Source organism: Sycon ciliatum, chromosome 7, assembly GCF_964019385.1.
Source record: "Sycon ciliatum chromosome 7, ocSycCili1.1, whole genome shotgun sequence".
In the NCBI taxonomy this organism is placed as follows: Eukaryota; Metazoa; Porifera; class Calcarea; order Leucosolenida; family Sycettidae; genus Sycon; species Sycon ciliatum.
The window spans coordinates 13,841,407-13,864,761 of record NC_088649.1 but is presented as its reverse complement, the minus strand read 5'-3'; the positions used below and the strand labels follow the sequence as shown (position 1 = coordinate 13,864,761).

Here is a 23,355-nt window from a genome sequence, read left to right as displayed (position 1 = left end):
CGTGAACCCCGTCAAACCGTGAATGGCGATAAACCGTGAAGGACATTCACACTACCGATAACAAACTAACGTTACAGTGAAGTTTTCAGCTCTCACCGCGGCACTGACAAGGGATTTTCCCTTTTTTCCCCAGCGCGCATGCAGCCTGAGCACTTTTTTACTGCCGGTAAAAGTTTACTGCCGCAGCAGCCGCGGCAGTAAAACTTTCCCACCGGTAACGTGCCAGTAACGTCACGTGATCAAATCACCTTGGCGACTTTCCCAATCGGTCACTTTTTATCGGTAGTCTGAACGCGCCCTTACCCCAAAAGGTCCAAGTGCGGAGCTTTGCGAAAACGTTGATGCGATGCATCATTTTGTCGGTAATGAATCGGTAGAGCTCTACGATCTACGCGCATACTCATAGAGTCTGATTGCTTCTCGACTCACTGCTGACTACTGACTGTAGCGCACTGTATAATGTACTGATCAAAGTAGTAGATTATGTCTCCTGGTGACCTTGTGACCTTATGCACTTTGAACCCATCAGGGATGCAGCCTTTCTCCTTCTATTCACTCGCTGAGCCGAGGAGGAAATAGTCAGAAGCATTTGAGTTGTGTTGTTGGTGGATGGAGATTTCCTTTCGTCAAAGAGTTCTCGATCTGAAGTTCATCAGCCTGCTTGTGAAAGTTTTTGCGAAATTGTGCTACGCCAGCCATTGATCTTGTATTTCCTACCTGCATTTGACTGACAAGAAAATCCGCCAGAGATCAGATTGGCTGAGTGACAACATCGGACTGTCTTCTGACTCTTCGGTGCTTGTGGGAGAGACCGGCCCTTGGGCCTCTCTCCCATTCCCTGTCCCTGAGTGGACTAGCACGCCGTGCCCATATCGCGTGGTGTGATTCGGAGAGCGTAGGCTGTCTGGTTCAATACCAATCAGACGAAGTGCGTTGTTGACGGGAAAAAGAATTTCTTCGGTGAGTCCGTGTGTGTGTGCTTCCTTGTACGAAGGAACCCATAGAACAAGCTGTCAAGTAACTTCATCTACTTCTGTTTACATGTACCGGTAGATACACATGTATTTCAACTTTTCGAGTGACTAATGCCATGCTCCAATATCCTCTTGTAATTGGGCGTGATTTCGAGCGATTTTTTGTGTATGAGGAATGCGATACATAATACGTCATTGTCCTCATCAGTTCGCCCTTGCTTAGTGTATTTCACGACCAGCTCCTTACCAAACTTGAGGCCGCAGCGGCGCGTGTGCCTTTTGTGTTAAAGATAGAGCGATGCTGATACACGGGCAACTCCGAGTCTGTTTCGTACTCTGCCAAACTTATCAGCTACAGTACAGCAAGGCTAATTCAGCGAGCTCATGTCCTCAAGTTTTCAGACATCGGTTGTGGCCATCCCTGTTCTGGCTGGTGAAATTCCAACTCATCGACTATAGAGTAGCACAACGTTTGTGTCTTCGCTTGCACGGAATACGAGTGGTGTGGTTGTGATGGTGTTAGGCCTGTGCCCCTCTAACAGCGCTATTGTATTCATACTGAGGTCGAATTTCACTTGCCAGTATTATAGATTTACCTTTTACATGTACATGTATGGTATGGCAGGAAGCGAGAGCTCCGACGTTCGGAGCAGACACTTTCTTCACCAACCACCGCCGATGTCGCAGTATCTTTCGTAAATGTACGGTAGTTGCGGAATTCCATAGATCCACCACTACTAGTGCCAGCAAGTGTCTGTACAGTTGGGTATGGAAATAGCAGCTGTGTATGCAGCGCTTACATAAGAGAGCCGCAAGTACCAGGCACTTATGATGTTTAGTTTCTCTCACTGTGTTATTTCAATCTCATCATATCTGAGATACTGTGAGCCTTACCATTGGCTGACATTCTTCCATTCTTGCTTGTCCTGTGTGTGTGTGTGTGTGTGTGTGTGTGTGTGTGTGTGTTATGTGTGTGTGTGTGTACGTGTGTGCATGTGTGTGTGTTTGTGTGTGTGTGTATTTTGACAGCAGTTAGATCATCGTGTCAAGCAACATGCCACTTCCCTTTAACCCACCTCCGCCTCGGTCTCAGCTAACCGAGCTGGAGAAGAAACGCGAAGAGAACATTCGCCGTAATGAGGAAATGTTGATATCACTTGGTAAGCGAGAGCCTGTTTGTTATTATTATATCAACCACCCGTATTCTGTTTTTACAACAAATTATGTGTTTTCACAACACTCCCTAATGAAGCCCCAACGGAAAAAAATTGGGAGATTTTAACAATTGGAAATGAAGTGTAAGGCCCGTGTGGTTGTGGACGTGATAATTTAAAGGAACTCTTTGTCGCAGAGTACAAACGGTTATTGTGCACGTCTATTCTGCCCAGCTGTGATGATATTGGAACTATATCATTTGGTGCCATTAAATATCCCTATACATATACATATACAGTAACTATAACCTTCACATCCTCATATTTACACCTGTCCATATATGACATTAGAATAGCATGCTGCGTACTACTTCCCGTACTACCGGTACCTTTTCTAGTACTCACATATTGTACAACTTTACACACCAAGATAAAATAACAAGGATGACAGCCCTTCAGGGTTAGTTGTCGGTTAGCCGGACAAGAGTGGGTTGTTGGTGTGTCCTCCCCTAGGCCCTTCACATGGTGTCAGAAGTGGTCCAGTCACTGTGTGTCAGTACTGCGTACCTCCGTCGTTGCTGAAAGTTTGCGTATTTTTATTTCTAGTTTTTCGTTTTTTCGAGTTCGTGGGGCCGCAAGTGAGCTAGCCATGGATCTCGAGTCGTTGGCGTTTGCTCGCCACGAGCAGTTGAGGGACATCTGCCGGGGGCTGCATCTCCCCACCGGTGGTGCACGCTCTGATCTTGTGCGGCGGATCCTCTCCGTATCGCACAGCAGTGCGCGGATGGATCGGGAGATCGACACTGAGTTCGAGGAGGTGGCCCCGGATGATGACGAGCTCACTGGCTTACCTGATGCTGCTACCAGGTCGACGCTCCCTTCTCCACCCATGGATTTGTTTCGTCCCGCACCGTCTCCGAAACCTCGCTTGCCGAAAGTAAGTGATAATCCTTATTTCGGCAACAGTATTGTGAGCAACAAATTAGATTACACCAGTGAGCAGTCCTTTGCAATGAACCAGTCGCAGTTTCAGGCCAATCAGGGTTCTGCTCCTACTACTAGTCCTAGTACTTACCATACGCATGACGCACCTGCACTGGCTTCCGCTAGCCGTCGTACGCGTACTGGGCGTACACATAGCCATACTAAGGTTGCATGCTCTACTCCGGAGCCAAAAGCGGTCCACGTCCACCGTCAGCCCGTACATGTCGCTTTTGGTGAGGATCCCGTGTATGGAGACCCTCGGCCTAGTAGTAGTACGCACGAACTGAGTGATCAGGCGCAGGCCAGCACTAGTCGTACACGTACACCCGCAGGTCCGCATGCCCCGCACGTGCCCATCGATCCTGCTGCTGAGAACCCTGAGGCTGAGGCTGAACACGAACAGCGTTCCGCCACCGATGTCGATGTCGATGTCGATGTCGACTCGCCGTCCCAACTGTCGATGCTCACGCAGTTGGTCACGCAAATGGCGCAAGTGCAACTCACTCAGGCCACACGGCGATTCTCGCAGAAGGTGCCACTGGCTAAACTGCGCCCTGGGGACGATGTTGAGGCATTCCTCACCAGTTTCGAACGATCCATGCGGGCGTACAGAGTTCCTCTGGACGATTGGGTCTATTTGCTAAGCCCCCAGCTGACTGACAAGGCCTTGTTGGCATACACGGAACTTGCCTCCACTGAGGCTGACAGCTACGACCGCGTGAAGGAGGCCATTCTCCATCGCTATGCCGTTACCCCCGAAACGAGCCGCCGTAAATTTCGGGGCACTACGCTGCAGAGCTCGGAGTCCATGATTGACTTCGCCGTCCGTGTCCGTGACACTGGCAGTCGTTGGCTAAGCCCCGCATCCTCGCGCGAAGCCATATGTGAGTTGATCCTACTGGAACAGTTCTTGTCTGCGCTTCCTTTTGGTTTACGCACTTGGCTGCGGGAACGCAAACCGTCGTCCCTCGACCAGGCTGCTTCGCTAGCGCAGGACTATCTTGACGCACGGGATCGCGTACAGGAGCCCAGCAGTGGTCGTCTCAGCAGCGGCAGGGAACAGTCTCTTGTCTGCCACATTTGCCAGCAGCGTGGCCACATGGCCAGGGATTGTTCTAAGCGACGGGCACCATTGCCGAACACTGACGCACGTGCCCAGGTGCAGGGGTCATTTGCGTCACCCCGAGACCGGACGTCCGAGTCATCCAACCTTGCTCGAGTTCGCTGGGCTGCACCAACCTCAGGCTCAGCGCGGGACCGGCCAGTATCTTCCCCAGATAACCCCAGTCAGACCCACTTGTCATCTGACCGCCCAGTGACTTCTCGTCCTGACCGTCCCACACCACCACCGAGACGCCCCATGTCGCAGCCGCGTTGCTATAATTGTCGTGAGCTGGGACATATTGCTATTAAGTGTCCGAATCACACTCGCACCGCTCTGTTTTCCAGCCCAGATCAGGAAGTCCAAGATGCTGGTACAGTTCATTTGCTGCCGGATGAGGATGATCTGCTGGGTGAAGCATATTTCTGCTCACCCCCTCCACCTGTAGACTCTGGTCGGTTGCCCCCCGCTAATCCCAGCGCCGCCATGGGACCAGCACCGGAGTACACCGTCGCTGGGTACGTGAATGGTACCCACGTCCCGAGCATCGTTGTTGATACCGCGTGTGGCCGCACCATGGTACACAGGACCTTGGTCCGGGACCAAGATTTGTCTGGTGAGACTACCTCCATTCGTTGTGCCCACGGTGATGTGGCCAGTTACCCCATGGCCGATCTGACCATCACCATCGACGGCATGGTGTACTATGTCAAGGCAGCAGTGTCCGAGCACCTGCCCCGTCACGTGTTGCTTGGCCGTGATGTGCCCCACATACATGAGTTGGTCCGGCTGTGTCAGCCAGCCGCCACGGACGTCTTGGTCTCTACGCGTGCACAGGCCAAGGCTTCACCTGAGTCGACTGGTGCTGCTGGTTTGCACGACATCTTCCCGTTCGAGGATGAACTGTTTGAGGAGTTGGCCTCGAATGCAGCTTCTTTGCGTGCACCGCCGGCGGACCTATCTAGCACACCGGAGGTGACACCGCCACCTATCTCTGCACCCGATTTGCCAGATGCCACCCGTTTCGCCGACGAGCAACGGCGTGACCCATCTCTTAGCCCATGTTGGCACTATGCTACTGGCCGACACAAGACACCCGTCAATGGCAGTACCTTCTGTGTTCGCCAGGGCCTCCTCTACCGGGAATACTCACCGGATGGTGAAGCGGGGATGGACACCACCAGCCCCTACTACCGCCTTCAGTTGGTTCTGCCCACGGAACGGAGATCCACCATTCTGCACCTCGGCCACACCGTCCCCATGGCTGGCCACATGGGACAGGCGAAGACATCCCAGAGGATTCTTCTCCGTTTCTGGTGGCCGACGATTCTTCAAGATGTCGCACAGTATTGTTCCGCCTGTGAACCATGTCAGCGCACCGCCCGTGTTCTGCGTCATGATCGGGCACCACTTATTCCTCTTCCTGTTATTGGCGAGCCCTTCCGGGTGGTAGCTATTGACATTATCGGCCCATTGCAGCGTACGCAGTCCGGCAAGAAGTACATCCTCACCTTGGTGGATTATGCAACCCGCTATCCGGAGGCAGTCGCTCTTTCCAATATTGAGTCGACTACCGTGGCTGATGCGTTGATCTCCATCTTTTCCAGAGTAGGACTGCCAGACAAAATCCTCTCCGACCAAGGCTCCAACTTTACATCGGACGTCCTCCGACAAGTTGCTGCTTTACTCCGTATCCAGCTTACCACATCCACTCCGTACCATCAACAGACCAATGGCCTCGTCGAACGGTTCAATGGTACCCTCAAGGGTATGCTTCGTCGGTTTGCTGCTGATGCGCCACGAAGTTGGGACGAGGTGCTCCCATATGCTTTATTTGCGTATCGAGAGGTGCCTCAAGCCAGCACTGGTTTCTCACCATTTGAGCTCCTGTACGGCCGCCATGTCCGCGGCCCGCTGGATCTCGTGCGCGATGCTTGGGCTCAGCCAACGGAGGAGCTCCGGACCACTACTGCCCAGTTCGTCCTCACCATGCGGGACCGGCTTGAACGCATATCGACTGAGGCTGGCTCCCACCTTGCCACCGCGCAGCAACGGCAGAAGGCCTACTATGACCGCCTGAGTCGGGAACGCACATTTGCTCCGGGAGACGAGGTACTGCTCTTGCTTCCGGCTTCGGCTCGCAAAATGGAAGCCGTGTGGCAAGGCCCTTACCCTATTCGGCGTAAGGTCGACAAGGTCAATTATGAGATTGACATGGGACCCCACCGCACGAAGCGATATCGGGTTTTCCACATCAACCTCCTGCGGCGGTTTCGCCGGCCCCAGCTCGCGGCCTTCACCGTTCCTATGGCGGAGGACGACCCAGACACGGAGCTGCTGCTTGACGACTGCTCCCCTCTACACGTTGATGGTGGCCGTCCTACCATTAACCCCGACCTTTCGCCGGACCAGCGGCAACAGCTCGACATGCTGCTATCGGAGTTTGAGGATACCCTCTCACCCCAGCCTGGCCAGACGACCGTGGTGGCTCACTCTATCCACACTGGCGACGCCACACCCATTCGTTCCCGGCCATATCGTCTTGCCGCTGCGCACCATTCTGTTGTCCGCGATGCCGTCGACGAAATGCTGGACATGGGCGTCATACGCGCATCCCGCAGTCCGTGGTCTTCACCCGTTGTGCTTGTGCCGAAGAAGGACGACTCGATCCGCTTCTGTGTCGACTACCGTGCCCTTAATCAGGTGGCCCAGTTCGACTGTTACCCGATGCCGCGGGTGGACGAGATCCTCGACTCTGTCGGGTCTGCCCAGTTTCTCTCCACCCTTGACCTGTCCAGGGGGTATTGGCAGATCCCTCTGGCAGAGGATGCGTGTGCCAAGACGGCCTTCACCACACCGTTTGGCCTGTACGAGTTCACTATGATGCCATTCGGGCTCCATGGAGCGCCTGCAACATTTCAGCGTTGCATGGATACCGTCTTGGCTGGTCTCCCGTTTGTCCTGGCGTATTTGGACGATGTCGTCATCTTCAGTCCGACTTTTGAGGACCATCTTGTCCAGCTCCGCCACGTTCTTGGTCGCCTTCACGACGCTGGGCTCACTGTGAAGCCGAAGAAGTGTTTATTGGGTATGGTCGAAACTCCCTTCCTTGGCCATGGGATTGGTCATGGTCGGGTGCGTGCGGACCCTGGCAAGTTGCAAGCTATCGACGATTGGCGACAGCCCACGACCAAGAAGGCCCTGCGTTCCTTCCTGGGGTTGTGCGGCTACTATCGTCGCCTCATTCCTCACTTTTCAACCATCGCGGAGCCCTTGGTAGCCATGACGTCGAAGGGCCACCCCAACACCCTCCACTGGACGACCTCAGCTGCACAGGCCTTCGTTCAATTGAAAGGCCTCCTTGTCTCCGACCCGGTCATTGTTGCGCCGAACTTTGCTGCGGAGTTCTACCTGCACACGGACGCGTCCGATGTTGGTTTGGGCGCTGTCCTGACCCAGCGTGATGCCCAGGGCACCGAACACCCCGTAGCATATGCCAGTCGCAAGCTCCTCGACCGTGAACGCCGTTATGCCACCATCGAGAAGGAGTGTCTCGCCCTCAAGTGGGCCATTCTCAAATTCGCTCCGTATCTCCTCGGCAGACGCTTCACCTTGATTACCGACCACCGCCCTCTTCAATGGATCGCTCAGCATCATAGTGGCAATGCTCGGGTGGCCCGATGGGCCATTGCTCTGCAGCCGTTCGCTTTCACCGTTGTGCACCGGCCTGGCGCTCTCAATGGCAACGCCGATGCATTGTCCCGCCAGATGTGACTTTCTTCTCCTGCTGTGTTGCTCCTAGCTTCTTCATCTATTGTTTCTCTCTTCATTTAGTCATTGTCCCAGATGGTATCTCGGACCGGAGAAGGGGAATGGTGTGATGATATTGTACCTTTATATCCTTTAGTGCCGTTACATTCTATATCTATTGTTTCTCGTTTAGTCAATGTCACAGATGGTATCTGTGACCGGAGAAGGGGAATGGTGTGATGATATTGGAACTATAATTATCATTTGGTGCCATTAAATATCCCTATACATATACATATACAGTAACTATAACCTTCACATCCTCATATTTACACCTGTCCATATATGACATTAGAATAGCATGCTGCGTACTACTTCCCGTACTACCGGTACCTTTTCTAGTACTCACATATTGTACAACTTTACACACCAAGATAAAATAACAAGGATGACAGCCCTTCAGGGTTAGTTGTCGGTTAGCCGGACAAGAGTGGGTTGTTGGTGTGTCCTCCCCTAGGCCCTTCACACCAGCATTGTGCTGTCTTCCGAATTTGATCCCGTCCTCCCTAGCGCTGGCATCTCTTGATAAGCCCAAACCCTGGATGAACCAGCTCTACTTTCAGGAACCAAAGTCTCCCCAGGACCCTACTCAGTCCAACAGAATTTCCACCTCACAAATGGCGCCCAAATAAAGAGGGAAGAAGGACCACTATAGTTGCCATTATACTGGTGAAAAGATGCTTCAGGCAAATGTTGCTCCTTTCAGAGAATTATGATCATCATGATCAGCCTCAGTGAATGTTATTGGCTTTATTCTAACCTGACTAGTGACGACTCTGATAATCTCTGGCTGAAAATTGCACGCCTGTCCACCTTTACTCATTATCTAGCTGTAGACAGCTCCTCTGCCACCGGGGGCTCAGAACATCTTACCGTGTCTCTAAGCAAGCAAGTCATGTTGTTGTTGCTGCTGCTGCTGCGGTCATCATCGTCATCGTTGTTGCTCTAGGTTTGCTGGCACCCAACGGATCGTTTTTCCAAGCCAAGAAGCGTTCTAAGCAGCTCTTGATGGAGTCCGAGAGCGAGTCAAGCGAAGATGAAGAGTGGACACCACAGGCGGAGTGGCAGAAGAGAATGAAAAAACAGCCGAGAACCTCATTTGGTAAGCTACATCAAACGGCTATAGCCGAAGATCCTGGCGATGTACTTACCAGAATATTGTCGATCCTCCGTTGCTGTATCTCCCCCCCCCCCCCCCCTCTCTCTCTCTCTCTCTCTCTCTCTCTCTCTCACTCTCTCTCTCTCTCACTCACTCTCACACACACACTCTCCATAGCCAGGATTCGCATGTCATCACGTACATTCAAAATCAACATAATTTTGCGAATCGACCTTTTTTCAGCATCACTTTTCAACGAGGACCAACCAAAGTCGGCCGAACGAAGCCCAGAGGAAGAAATCACCCTCTCCACTTCACCATCACGATACTGACATAGATACGAGATGAAACAACTAAAAAATCCACAAGAAAACTGTACGGCCATCTTCGCGCTGACTTTGGTCTGATAATTTCTATCACGATCAAAAAAGTACGAGGAGCACTCAAAATATGCTACAGACGTACCTTTATCACTCTCTACTCCTTTTTCAAGGCACAAAAGTCGATTCTCCACTTTCAAACCAGGAACCAGACATACCAGTGGTCCTTTTCAGCTGCTCCACGAGCGCAGGAAATGTTCACCAAGGGGCGCAGAGCAGCATCCATTCCAGAAAAAGAGCTAAAATACGAGTGAGACTGCATGCCTGAGTACATGCATGAGTACATGCAGAAAATAGTCAATTTCAGCGTTTCTGCTCCAAACAGCAACTTGCTTCGACAAGCTACAAAGATTACACCAAAGGATCAAACAACAACCGTTTTCTTCATTTTTTTGACAGGTGGCTTCCTTGTGCTTGGCCCAGCACGCCAAAAATCACACCTCGGAGGAGTACAAAAAATACAACTCTCATATGTCCTTGATTGCTGGCCATGCTCTCTCTCACTCTCCCTCTCTCTCTCTCTCTCTCTCTCTCTCTCTCTCTCTCTCTCTCTCTCTCTCTCTCTCTCTCTCTCTCTCTCTCTCTCTCTCTCTCTCTCTCTCTCTCTCTCTCTCTCTCTCTCTCTCTCTCTCTCTCTCTCTCTCTCTCTCACGCACACACACACACTCTCTCTCTTTCTTTCTTTCTACACTCATACCTTGTTTATCCGGGCGATCCTTGACCAGGCACTACCAGAAACTTTGAAATGTCTGTAACTCTGAATCACATACATTGTAACAAAGAAAAGGGCCAAGCAATCGCATGTCACCACCGTATATTGAAAATCAACATAATTTTTCGAATCAACCTTTTTCAGCATCACACGTACAAGTGTGTGTGTGTGTGTGTGTGTGTGTGTTCGTGTTCGTGTTCTTGTTCCCTGTACTGGCTATGCTTTCATGGAGCTAATGAATAACAGCACTATTCTTGTATTCTGCTTATGTGTCAGACGAGGTGGAGAGATACAAGGCTAAAGCAGCCAAGGCTGGAGCTACCAAGAAACAGGTGTGTGCATGTTGTATTTCAGTACAGTCATTTCTAACTTTCGCCACAATTTCACGTTGTGTCAAGTGCCGGATGGCAAGTAATGGTGCAGTTTCCACTGCAGTAGTATGCTCTCACTGTCATAGAAGCCAGTACTGGAAAACCCAGTACGGCCTCATGACCATCAGGGTTCAGTTCTCCAGTATTGCTTGGACTGGTTCACAATCTCTGTTCACAATCTCTGTGGCTGAGCTGCGTCCCTCTATTATCGGCAGAAAGGAAACGATGCTAGTAAGCGGGAAACATTGTGAATTAGGTGCTTGTCTGTATGCGTGATGATATCTGTGTTTCTGTGTACACTCGGAGAGAGTTGCGGTTGCTCGTGACAGTGCTCAATACACGTGTCGTAGGGGCATATACGTTCTAAAAGGGGCAGGGACAACACACGTAGGTGCAGAGCCTAGTACACACACTTTATTTCAAGTGCATGTTTCTTTGTATGTGTCTTTGTATGCATGTTCATACTTTCACTGTTGAAAGCATGAAGATGATGACAACTTGGACCACAGCGTGACGGCAGATCAATACCGTGATGATGATGCTGCTGATGATGATCGAGGAGAAAAGGCAGCCAGCAAAAACAAGCCGTAAGCTCTCCTCATGTTATGGTGTCAACCTTATTTTCGACCCAGTGTCATCTCAAGTACTATCCTGAGCAACGTTTTAATCCAGAGGTACACTCGTATCTTTCCTATCAGGATTTTTCTCTCTCTCTCTATCTCTCTGTCTTTCTCTCTCTGCCTCTCTTTGTCTCTCTCTCTGTCTCTCTGTCTGTCTCTCTGTCTGTCTCTCTGTCTGTTTCTCTGTCTGTCTCTCTCTCTCTGTCTGTCTCTCTGTCTCTTCTCAACGGTCAATAGCAACAATATGTATCGATTTCTGTCTAACGTTTTCTATTTTAACGACAGATTTCTCCTCGTTAACTCGTTAGAATTAGCACTTCGTTATATATAAGGCTTTTACAGTAGCTGCTTCTCCTGCGACGGGCATACGCGTACATGTACATGTACATGGTATGTGGTGCAACATTGTTTTGGCTTTCTGTTGGTTTGTTTGTGTGCTTCTGTGCATGTGCATATTTGTGTTCAAGTGCTTGTGCGTGTGTTTATGTTTGTTCACCTGTGTCCATGTGTTTTGATTCGGTTGCATACAGGCTTGTACTTGAACCTGAGGACACACCGAATTTGGCATGTCCAATGTTGATAAGCCCTGACCCTGCCGACGTGGTGGAAGGTGACACTGTGACAGCTGAATCAGAGTCCTGTGATGGTAAGCGTGTCCGCTACCCGAGACGTCAAGCAGCCTCTAAAGTGTCATACAACGAAGCAGAGTCAGACGATGACGAGTACATTTGTGAGTAATGTTTTGCAATGCTTTGGACTAATGGCCTTGTTCACCTGCAGGTGTGTGGGTGTGTTGGTGTGTGCGTGGGGGGGGGGGGGGGGGGGGGGGAGGAGTACGGGCATGCATATGCGTGTTTGGAGATGTGGTAGTAAATACTTGGCTAGTGAAGGTGCTTAGTTCACCTACACATGTATCACATGATGAGTTGACATTTGAACTCAGGTTCCAGTCATGACCTTTGACCTCTAGCTCTATGTCCGTTATGGCAAACACTCATGAAGGCATCAAAATCCACCCACGTGGGCAAAGCAGTATGATACACTATATACAGTGACTTGCGTCATTGAAAAAAAAAAATGATTCCGTGAAATGGGTTGTGACCTTTGCAGTGTTCAGGGAAAGAGCATGTGTGCTCACCACTTCTCTTTGCGTCTTTGGATGATCAAAGTACTTGAATAACCGGTAGGGACTATTAGGTATTGATTTACTTTAGTCATTCCGGAGGCGTGGGTTGGAATCCCACCGCTGCCACCAATGTTGTATCCGGACTTTCTTCACCTTGCTCCCAGCCTCGTGCCATCTCCACACTTTGAGAAGACGATGAGCTAACTACATTTAGAAGACTGTTTATTACAAGACAACTATGGCAACACAACTGGACATGACGAGCTGAAGACGAAGACTGCTTTTCACCCCACAGCAATACGCGCATGCACCAACATCACGTACACACGACGTACACAGAATAATATACTTCAACATTAGTAAATTTTCTGACTCAGTTGCATAGCTGGGGTTAGGTGGAGGGTGTTGTATTATGATGTAATGCATTACGTAGCCATGCAAGAGCATGCGCGAGATACGCATCTCGCAGCTGCCTACTTTCATGCAGCATCCTTTAGATGTCGTGGTTCTTATGATTTGCCTACAATGGCCAAGTGAGAATATAATCCTATCGTAAACAACTAACTTGTTTACCCCGAAACATGGTGTCAGAAGTAAACTAAATAAACGCCCTAGAATTGTCGCAGTAGCGCCACCGGTGCAAGAGGTAAAATGGCAGAAGCAGCCGGATTTACCCCGCCGTCGATGGATTGGCAAGCCGCAGATTTACCTGATGAATTCGAGCGGTTCCAACAATACTGCCTTCTAGTTTTCCAAGGGCCCTTTTCCGACAAGTCCGACAAGGAAAAGGTCGCCTATGTCATGCTATGGATCGGGAGAACTGGTGTTGATGCTTTCAATAGTTTCGAGTGGGATAATGCAAGCGACAAATCCAAAGTAGCTGCCGTCTTCAAGAAATTTAATAAGCATTTGCAGCCACGGGTAAATGCACGACTGGCTCGGTTTGAGCTTCAGAAATACCGCCAGCAACCCGACGAGTCTGTAGATGATTTCTTTGCGAGGTGTAAGAAGAAGACGTCCAAGTGCAAGTTCAGGGACGCTCAGGAGACTAACGATCGCCTGATAGAACAGCTAATCGTGGGGACGAAGCACTCGAAAGTGCAAGAACGCCTGCTGGAGGGTGGTAGTGATTTGACTCTGGACGAAGCGCTTGACAAGGCCCGTACTTATGAAGCAACACAGCGCCACATGGAGCAGCTGTCCACCGCCACCAGCAGCAGCCGTCTACCTGAAACGGTTCACGCCATTTCCAAATCTGTGGGACACGCAGACTGCGGCAAATGTGGACGAACCCACCACCCAAGCAAGTGTGTGGAATATTGCATGCTTGTCAGATAGTGCATGCTTGTTAGATAGTGCATGCTTGTTAGAGATTGCATGCTTGTTAGAGATTGCATGAATAAGAGTATTGTCACAAACTAATGGTTCGCACCAAGCATACATACAAGCACACAAGCAATTGATTATACAGTCTTCTTTCTTCTTTCTATCGTGTCTTCTAAAGTATTTTACTTACCTTTTGCGCCATGGTACGCCTACGACGTTCCCATGGTCTTCACGTACGACATACGGTTTTCTAGCCCTTTTTCCTGGAGCTTGTCTCCTCGTGTCGTTTCTGTTTCATTGGGTTTTTTCGTTGTCTAATGATAAGCAACAGTTTGTTTGAGTCTAAGAGAACCCAAGATGCGCTCGCGTTGAGCCAAAGCAGCCTTACAAGATAACCCTTTTTGTAAATTGGTCCTTCGAGCCGGATTGTCGGATTCGAACCAGAGAAGACTAGAGATGGCAGATAGTATTGGTCCGCAGCAGAAGATCGCCAAGGCTAAGGCGAAGACGGAATATACTAATGTCCGCCGTGGGTTGCTGGTGTCCATCGTATCGGAAACCGTGAGTGTCGAGGAGATTAAATATGGGCTACTAATGCTCGAGAACAGGATGAACTCCGTGATGGAGGTTGTTTCAGAGCTGGCAGATATATTTTGCAAGAATCCTACTTATTTAGAGAGTTTGGCAAAGGAGACTGCAGAATTAGAGGTGTCGTACACTGAGGCAGTGACGCAGGCCAGCACTACTTTAGCAAATATCAGCATGAGTAGATACAACAGTGCACACACAAGCGAAATCACGGGGTTGCGATACACCCGTCACCCAGAGAGAGTTCAGGCATATTTGGAATCCATTTCAGCTACAGACAAAATACGGACTGCACAGGAGCAGCTCCAGTGGAGTAGCAGTAGCATGCAAGAATTAGATACATCCAGCACGAGTCGTAGTGTACCAGGTGTACAGGCCGGTGGCCAGAGTGAACCCAGTACTAGTGGTAGTACCGTACACATTCCCGCATCGGATGCTAACACCGCAGCTACGGAGCTTGTGTTTGTAGGCCAGGATAGTGCATGCACGAATGTAGTCATGTCCATGCCTGATGTATCTGGTATCCCGTCAGCAGCTACAGGGGCCACCGGGCCAGCAGCGCGCGACCTCGACCGGAACAACGTCCCAGCAGAGCAGCGCAAGCAGCAACAACCAGGTGCCGGTGTTGGCGTGAGTACAGATTTGCGTCTGGCTGTGAGCAGTAGTGACACCGGTACCAACCCTCGACAGTCGTCAGTCTCGTCACCGTACGACGTCGGACGTCAACAGATCACGCAGAACACGACGAGCACGAGTACACCAGTCTCGAGTGCTGGTTACACCAACACAACACGAACAAACGACAATCGCACATTCACGATCACAGCTGCAACACCAACGCTGCAATACGGAACAACAGCTACACCAACACAACAACACAGCCTCAGTTCAGTCCGTACACTTACTGCGAGTGGTACGTCGTCGAGAGTGAACACGACGAAATTTGCTCAGGGTTTCGGCACCGCGACTGACCCAGCGTCCGCTTATAGTGGTTCAGCAGCATCAGCATCAGCCTCTTTTGGAGCACATTCCCACCTGGCCCCGGCCTCTGCGAGTACGATCCCCTACGGTAGCCGCTTGCCGCTCGACGTACTCGGAGTGCCACAATTACAAGCGGCCCAGAGTCAAACCCCGCAATGGACGCAGCCAGATACGGCAGCTAGCCAGTGGCCGCCGCCGTGTAGTACAACGCCTAATTTAGCTGGTTCGACACAGTGGTCACCAGTTCCACCTGCAGCAGTGTCGTCCAACAACGCCGCTTTTGGGGTACAGAGACTACAGACGCAGTACAATGTCAGTGGTTTGTACCCATCACCAGCTCTACATCCACCAGTGAACGCCGTTTTTGGTGGATCGCCTGCACAGAATGGAAGTGCACTGTACCCAGGCCAACAATCAGCATCCAATTATGGCCCTTATGGCGGAACCCCAAATGGGTATGGATTGACTGGACCAGTACCAGGATTCACACCTGGTCCTTCGCATGCACCGCAAGGCAATCCACCATCAGACGTTTATCGCCATTTAAGAAAGATCAAGATACCAACCTTTGACGGCGACAAAAAGCTATACGACACATGGCGTACGTCTTTCAACGTCTGCGTCGATCAACAACCTCTGTCACCGGAGCTGAAGCTGTTGCAGCTCAGGCAATATCTGTCCGGTCCACCGTTGAAGACTGTCGAGACGTATGGTTACTCGGCAGCGGCCTACGCGGCAGCACTCCAGCGACTTGACCAAAAGTACGGCGGTGAGAAGCGCAAAACAGCCGTCCACATGTCCGCGCTCCAGGACATGCCAGCAATCCGTGAGCGTGGCACAGCCAAACAGCTCGAGCGTTTCGCAGATCTTGTGCAAGTCGCCAAGATTAACTTGATTGATGCTGGCCGTCAGAATGAGCTGTCGTACGGTACGTTCTGCACTCAGCTGCAGCAGAAGCTGAGCCAAGATCTGTTAACGGCGTACCACCGGTGGCGTTGCGATAACAATATTGTCGAGTCGGTCGACTCGCTATTGCAGTGGCTAGTACGGGAAGCAGATTTCCGCACGGAAGCGGAGGAGACCCTGCAGAGTGTCTCGCATAGCGTTGCGGCCACACGTCTGATGAGCAAGCCTGCCAAATCAGACATTTCCACAGCAGCAGCTCTTACCGTCACCTCATCGAGCGTAGAATGTGTGTTTTGCGGCAGCGGACACGAGTCCTCGCAATGTTCGTCCATCACAGACATCAAGCGCCGCAAGGAGCTGATACGCAAGAATGGTCGTTGCTTCATCTGTCTGAAGAAGAACCACATGGCTCGCGACTGCAAGTCCAAGCTGAGATGTAGCAAATGCGAGCATCGACATCATACGTCCATTTGCGAACCCAAGTCGTCAGAGCAGCCTGGGACTGGCGCGAAGACATCCTCTCCGCCATCTAGACAAGGCGGAAGTGGAAAATGGTCGAAGCCAGTGTTTTCGTCAACAACCGCAGCTACTGTCAGCGACAGCGGAGCTGTATTTCTACAAACTGCACAGACCTCGGTGGTCTCGCCTCAACGTCCAGATCGAAAAGTGCCTGTGCGAGTAATGCTAGACGGTGGGAGCCAACGCTCGTACGCTACATCATCGGTACTGACTCAGTTGGATGTGCGCCGCTCCGGTCAAGAACGTGTAGTGATAAACGCGTTTGGCGGCGAACAGCCAAGCCCAAGCACACTCCGGGACGTGGTCGAACTGGACATTCAGTGCGTCGATGGCAACCGGATTCGTGTCAACTGCATCGTCGTTCCATCAGTCTGTGCACCCGTGCAAAATCAGCACACCGCAGATGTAGTCACAGCTTACGAGTCTCTACAGAATCTCAGTCTTGCCGACAACTGTGGCGGCTCAGCTAGTATCGACATTCTACTCGGCGCTGACGTTTATTGGCAGATCGTCACGGGCGACATCGTTCGTGTAGATGATGGGCCAACTGCTCTCGATACTCGCCTCGGGTGGGTTCTGTCCGGACCAACAGGCAGGTGTAATTCAGGCATCATCTCCACTAACGTCGCAACCGTTCACGCTTGCGATGTCGAACCATCTACCGTGCAAGATCCAGACGGCGCTTTGGTCCAGTTACTCCAGAAGTTCTGGCAGCTTGAATCCATCGGCATCTTGCCTAATGAACCGGACACTCTGCAGCTGTTCCAACAGACCATCCGCTACGATGGGCAGAGGTACACGGTCAGGTTGCCATGGAGGGAGGATCATCGCGCGCTTCCAGACAATTACAGTCTGTCCGAGAAACGGCTGCAGTCAACACTCAAGAAACTGCAGAAGTCACCAGAAATTCTGAAGGAATACAATGCAGTAATTCAAGAGCAACTTCAGAAGGGCATCATCGAGGAGGTGCCAACTACAGAGCACGACGTGGTGGGCGAAGTACATTACCTGCCTCACCATCCTGTCATTCGGCAGGACAAGACCACTACGAAGGTTCGTGTGGTGTACGATGCCTCAGCCAAGGTGAAGACGCATCCGTCCCTGAACGACTGCATCCACACGGGACCACCGCTGCTCGAGCAGATCACCAGCATACTGCTCCGGTTCCGAACGCATGCGGTAGCCTTCACCGCAGACATAGAAAAGGCGTTCTTGATGGTTGGGATTGAGGCAGCCGACCGCGACGTCCTACGCTTCCTCTGGGTCGACAATCCCACAAGCGCTCAGCCGGTACTCAAGACGTACCGATTCACGCGTGTTGTCTTCGGTGTATCCGCTAGCCCATTCTTATTGAACGCTACCCTGCAACACCATCTCGCCAAGTTTGAGCCCGAGTTCACTACGAAGCTGCTGCAGAGTCTGTACGTGGACGATGTTGCGAGTGGCGGCAACAGCAATGCCAATGCGTTGGAATCGTTCAACCGTGCCAAGAATCACCTTGCAACAGGCGGATTCAACTTGCGCAAGTTTGTCTCCAACTCCGCTGAGTTGAATGAGATCGTCAATGGTACCGCAGCGACACCACTGTCGACTAACGGTCTGCCTACTGTCGCCGTGGACAACGACTCGTATGCCAAGACCATGTTGAACGGCTCATCCGCAGCCACCACCAAAGTCCTGGGCATTCCATGGGACAGGACATCTGACCGTCTTACGTTCAGCGTCGACGAAGTGTTCAGCACGACCAAGGTCGACTCGCCAGTAACTAAGCGCCAAGTCCTATCGGCGTCAGCCAAGGTGTATGACCCCCTCGGACTCCTGGCACCTATCACCATCACCCTCAAGGTATTTCACCAACAACTATGCCAGTTGAAGATGGGCTGGGATGACCCATTGGAGGGAGAGTGTCTTGGCAAGTGGCAGACGATGATACGGGAATTGAAGGCCATGCCACCGGTCTCACTGCCACGGCACTACGCAACAGACGCGAACGGCAACATCACACGTGTCGAGCTACACGGTTTCTGTGACGCGTCCGAGAGAGCCTATGCAGCAGCCATCTACATTGTGTTCACGACGGAGGTGGGCACTTCAGTACAGCTAGTCGCGGCAAAGACTCGTGTTGCGCCGCTGAAGCAACAGACCATTCCCCGCCTCGAGTTGCTTTCAGCACTGGTATTGGCTCGCCTGATGGCATCCGTCTCCTCAACGTTGGCGGAGCTGAAGATTGATCAGATTCACTGCTGGTCAGACTCCCAAGTGGCACTGGCATGGATAGCTGGAGTGGAGCAAACATGGAAGCAGTTTGTGGAGAGCCGGGTTACAGAGATCCGACGTCTCGTTCCGACGTCCTGCTGGAGCTACTGCCCAACAGCTTCGAACCCAGCCGACCTGCCGTCGCGAGGAGTGAAGCCCAGCGAGCTCACCAGTACCATCTGGTACACTGGTCCGAAGTGGCTACACGAGCCACAACCCCGAGCAGAAGTCGACAGCGGCTCCGCAGCATCGCAGTGTGAAGAAGTCGAGAGAGAGCGGAAGGCAACACCTACCACGGTCATGGCAGTCGGCTGCACCTCGCACAGCAGCATCGAGAAGGTCATCGATGTGAATCGATTCAGCTCACTGAGCAAACTGCTGCGTGTGACCGCTTACGTCCTGAAGGTCACAGACCTGTTGAAGCGTCGCAGCAAGACCACACATCTGTCTGCGAAGGATCTCCACAGAGCACATACACTGTGGATGGTCAACGCTCAACAGGATCTGTCCAAGGACAAGAAGTACCCTGGTTGGTGTAAGGAGTTCGGCCTTTTCACCGACGAGAGTGGCATTCTACGGTGTGGTGGACGTCTGCAAAACGCCGGACTGTCGCATGATCAAACCCATCCGGTTTTGCTGAACGCGAACCACCCGTTGACACGTCTAGCCGTCCTGCAGGCGCATGACACGGTATGCCACAATGGTGTCAAGGAGACACTAACCGAGCTACGATCCCGTTACTGGATCATTCGTGGTCGGCAATTCGTACGAAAGATTGTCGGCCAATGCACCGTTTGTCGACGTCTCGAGTCGAAGCCGTACGCTCCGGAAGATTCACCTCCCCTGCCAGAATTCAGGACCAAGGTGGACTTCCCCTTTAGTTACGTCGGTGTGGACTTCGCAGGGCCACTGTTTGTCAGGGAAGGAGCAGACACCAAGAAGGTATATATCGCGCTCTTCACCTGCGCCGTCAGCCGAGCGCTCCATCTAGATCTTGTGCCTGACCTATCAGCGGAAACGTTCCTCCGTTGTTTCAAGCGATTTACGGCACGATTTGGCATCCCTCGGCACGTTACCTCTGACAACGCCAAGACCTTCAAGTCAGCGGCTAAGTCACTAGTGGGTTTGTTCGGTCTGCCCGAAGTCACTGACTATCTAACAGCACACGGCATGGAATGGTCGTTCAACTTGGAGAAGGCTCCATGGTGGGGTGGATTTTATGAACGGATGGTCCGATGTGTAAAACGCTGCTTGAGGAAGATTCTCGGCCAGGCACGCGTCACGTACGAAGAACTCCTCACCTTCGTGCTCGAGGTTGAAGCAGTCCTCAACAGTCGCCCTCTGACATTTGTGTCAACTGAAGATGTCGAGGAGCCGTTAACACCGTCCCATCTATTGTATGGTCGGCGCGTCCTGTCATTTCCGACAGTGTGTCCTGATGACGTCGATGTCGCGTCAATTCAACGAGATGAGCTTCTACACCGACTCACCCACCTCAACACCCTCCTGGAGCATTTCTGGTGCAGATGGAGAAGTGAGTATCTACTCGAACTCCGAAACGCTCACAGGCGAGGCAATCAGCACGACCAAGGAGCAACAGTGTGCGTCGGTGATGTAGTAGTCGTGCACGACGACAATGAGAAGCGTGGCCTGTGGAGACTAGCGTTAGTCGAAGACCTCATCCGAGGCAAGGACAACAAGGTCCGAGGAGCGGTAATAAAATGCTCTTCCCGCGGAGGACGAGCATCCACCATGCGTCGCCCGGTACAGCGACTGTACCCTGTGGAGGTAGCAAGACCTGCACCAGCCGCCGACGTTCTCGACGAACAATCGCAGGCCCACGTTGCGGACACAGCCTCCGCTGTCCAGCAATCTGGTGCGCACCCCGGCGCCATGCGCCCGAAGAGAGATGCTGCCCGGTCAGCTGATAAGGCCAGACAGCAACTGATTAATGCCGGCTCCTTATAGAGCTGCAGCAGCAATATTCTGTGTTCGATGAGAGCATCACGTTTCACCATGCTCTGTACTCTAGTAGCATCACGCTGTTGTAGGAACGAGTCAGGTACATGTAGTACACTAATTCTAAGCTCTCATCTGGAGGGAGTGTGGAATATTGCATGCTTGTCAGATAGTGCATGCTTGTTAGATAGTGCATGCTTGTTAGAGATTGCATGCTTGTTAGAGATTGCATGAATAAGAGTATTGTCACAAACTAATGGTTCGCACCAAGCATACATACAAGCACACAAGCAATTGATTATACAGTCTTCTTTCTTCTTTCTATCGTGTCTTCTAAAGTATTTTACTTACCTTTTGCGCCATGGTACGCCTACGACGTTCCCATGGTCTTCACGTACGACATACGGTTTTCTAGCCCTTTTTCCTGGAGCTTGTCTCCTCGTGTCGTTTCTGTTTCATTGGGTTTTTTCGTTGTCTAATGATAAGCAACAGTTTGTTTGAGTCTAAGAGAACCCAAGATGCGCTCGCGTTGAGCCAAAGCAGCCTTACAAGATAACCCTTTTTGTAAAAAGTGCCCAGCGCACGGCTCCACCTGCAACAAATGCGGGAAGGCGAATCACTGGGCAAACGTATGCCGTTCGCAGGGGAGAGACGGGGCACATGGAAGGGGCCAGCAACGCGGACGCTGGCGCCAGAGGAGCCCCAGCCCGCGGGAGCGCTACCCCCAGAGGAGCCCCAGCCCACGGAGACGCTTCGACGCACTGCATTTCGACGCCGTCATCATCGACAGCGTCGAGCGTCACCAACCGCCACTAGAGCGAGAGGTGTTCGCGACCCTCAATGTCAGCCTGGACAACACCAACAGACCGGCCACCTTGAGAGCCAAGGTGGATACGGGGCGCCCAGGGCAATATATTGCCGCTGAGAGTGTTCTGCCAAATGTTTCCCCAGCACGTCGGACCAAACGGATACCCAAAGCCGAAGTCCGTGAAGCCGTCAAGTACCACCCTCACAGCGTACGGCGGATCCAAGATAAAGCAATGCGGAACCCGTCCTATTCCGTGCTCTTACGATGGCAAGAGTCAACTCGCTGACTTCTACATCACGGACTGCCCTGGCACTGCTATCATCGGCCTCCCGACAGCGACAGCCCTGCAGTTAGTCACGCTGAACTGCGCTGTCCAGGAGAAGCCAGCGAGCATCCGAGACAAGGACGACCTGATGAAGCAATACCCGAAGTGCTTCGATGGCATTGGGAAATTCCCAGGCAAGTACCACATCACAGTGGACCCCAACGTCGTCCCGGTTGTACACCCTCCACGCCACCTCCACGCCATCGCACTGAGAGACGAGATCAAGACGGAGCTGGAGGACATGATCCAGAACGGCATCATCACCAAGATCCAGGAAGGCGAATCAACAGCATGGGTGAACAGCCTCGTGTTCCGCCTCAAAGACAATAGCAAGCTACGCCTGTGCCTAGACCCCAAGGCCTCAATCACGCCATCCTGCGAGAGCACCACGTGGTCTCCACCATTGAGGAGATCACCCCGAAGTTGAGAGGTGCCAAAGTGTTCTCGATCGTCGACGTCAAATGTGGGTACTGGAATGTGGAGCTCGACGACGAATCCAGTTACCTCACCACCTTCAACACACCATTCGGGCGCTACAGATTCCTTCGCATGCCATTCGGCCTCAAGATGTCGCAAGATGTCTTCCAAGCAAGGATCGACCAGACGTTCGAAGGGTGCTCAGGCGTCACCGGCATCGCAGACGACATCGTCACATACGGGACGTCAGACGAGGACCATGATCTCAACATGCACCAGATGATGGTTCGCTGCGAACAATCTGGTCTCAAGTTGAACCCAGACAAATGCCGCATCAAAGAGGACAAGATCAAGTTCTTCGGCATCATCTGCAGCGCTGACGGAATACAGCCCGACCCGAAGAAGGTCTCAGCGCTGAAGCAGATGGAGCACCCCGAGAACGAGGACGAGCTCCAGACGTTCCTCGGGCTAGTCACGTACATGAGCCCGTTCATACCGAATGCCAGCACACTGACCGCGCACCTGCGTGAGCTGACCAAGCCAGATACACCGTTCGCCTGGACAGACAGCCACCAGCGCACCTTCGACAAGGTCAAGGCCGCCATTTCGACAGAGGTAACGCTCAGTTACTTTGACCCAGGCAAGGCAACGACACTACAAGTCGACGCTTCCATGAAAGGTCTCGGCGCCACTCTGCTGCAGGACGACAAGCCTGTTGCATTCGCCAGCAAGAAGCTTACCGAGACGGAGTCTCGCTACGCCAATATTGAGCGTGAGCTCTTAGCTGTCGTATACGGGTGTGAAAGATTCCACACCTACCTATTCGGTCAGTCATTCACAGTAGAATCCGACCACAAGCCGCTGGAGTCAATCAAGCTCAAGCACCTCCGCGCAGCCCCGCCGCGTCTACAGCGCATGCTGCTGAAGCTGCAGCCGTA

General features: G+C 52.0%; 2 protein-coding genes across 2 annotated transcripts in view; both read left to right on the top strand.

Moving 5' to 3' along the window:
• The first annotated feature begins 604 nt into the window (after positions 1-604).
• Positions 605-23,355, top strand: part of LOC135821052 (histone-lysine N-methyltransferase PRDM9-like) — a 40,847-nt gene continuing 18,096 nt past the window's right edge. The window contains exons 1-6 of the mRNA XM_065334116.1: positions 605-960; positions 2,004-2,134; positions 8,974-9,126; positions 10,492-10,547; positions 11,067-11,173; positions 11,737-11,936. Of these exons, the coding sequence (XP_065190188.1) occupies positions 2,029-2,134; positions 8,974-9,126; positions 10,492-10,547; positions 11,067-11,173; positions 11,737-11,936 (622 nt within the window). The 5' untranslated portion in view covers positions 605-960; positions 2,004-2,028. The remainder of the gene's footprint in view (positions 961-2,003; positions 2,135-8,973; positions 9,127-10,491; positions 10,548-11,066; positions 11,174-11,736; positions 11,937-23,355) is intronic.
• LOC135821239 (uncharacterized) lies at positions 2,778-8,125 on the top strand. Its single transcript, XM_065334301.1, has one exon. The coding sequence runs from the start codon at positions 2,778-2,780 to the stop codon at positions 7,986-7,988; it is 5,211 nt and encodes a 1,736-aa protein (XP_065190373.1). The 3' UTR covers positions 7,989-8,125.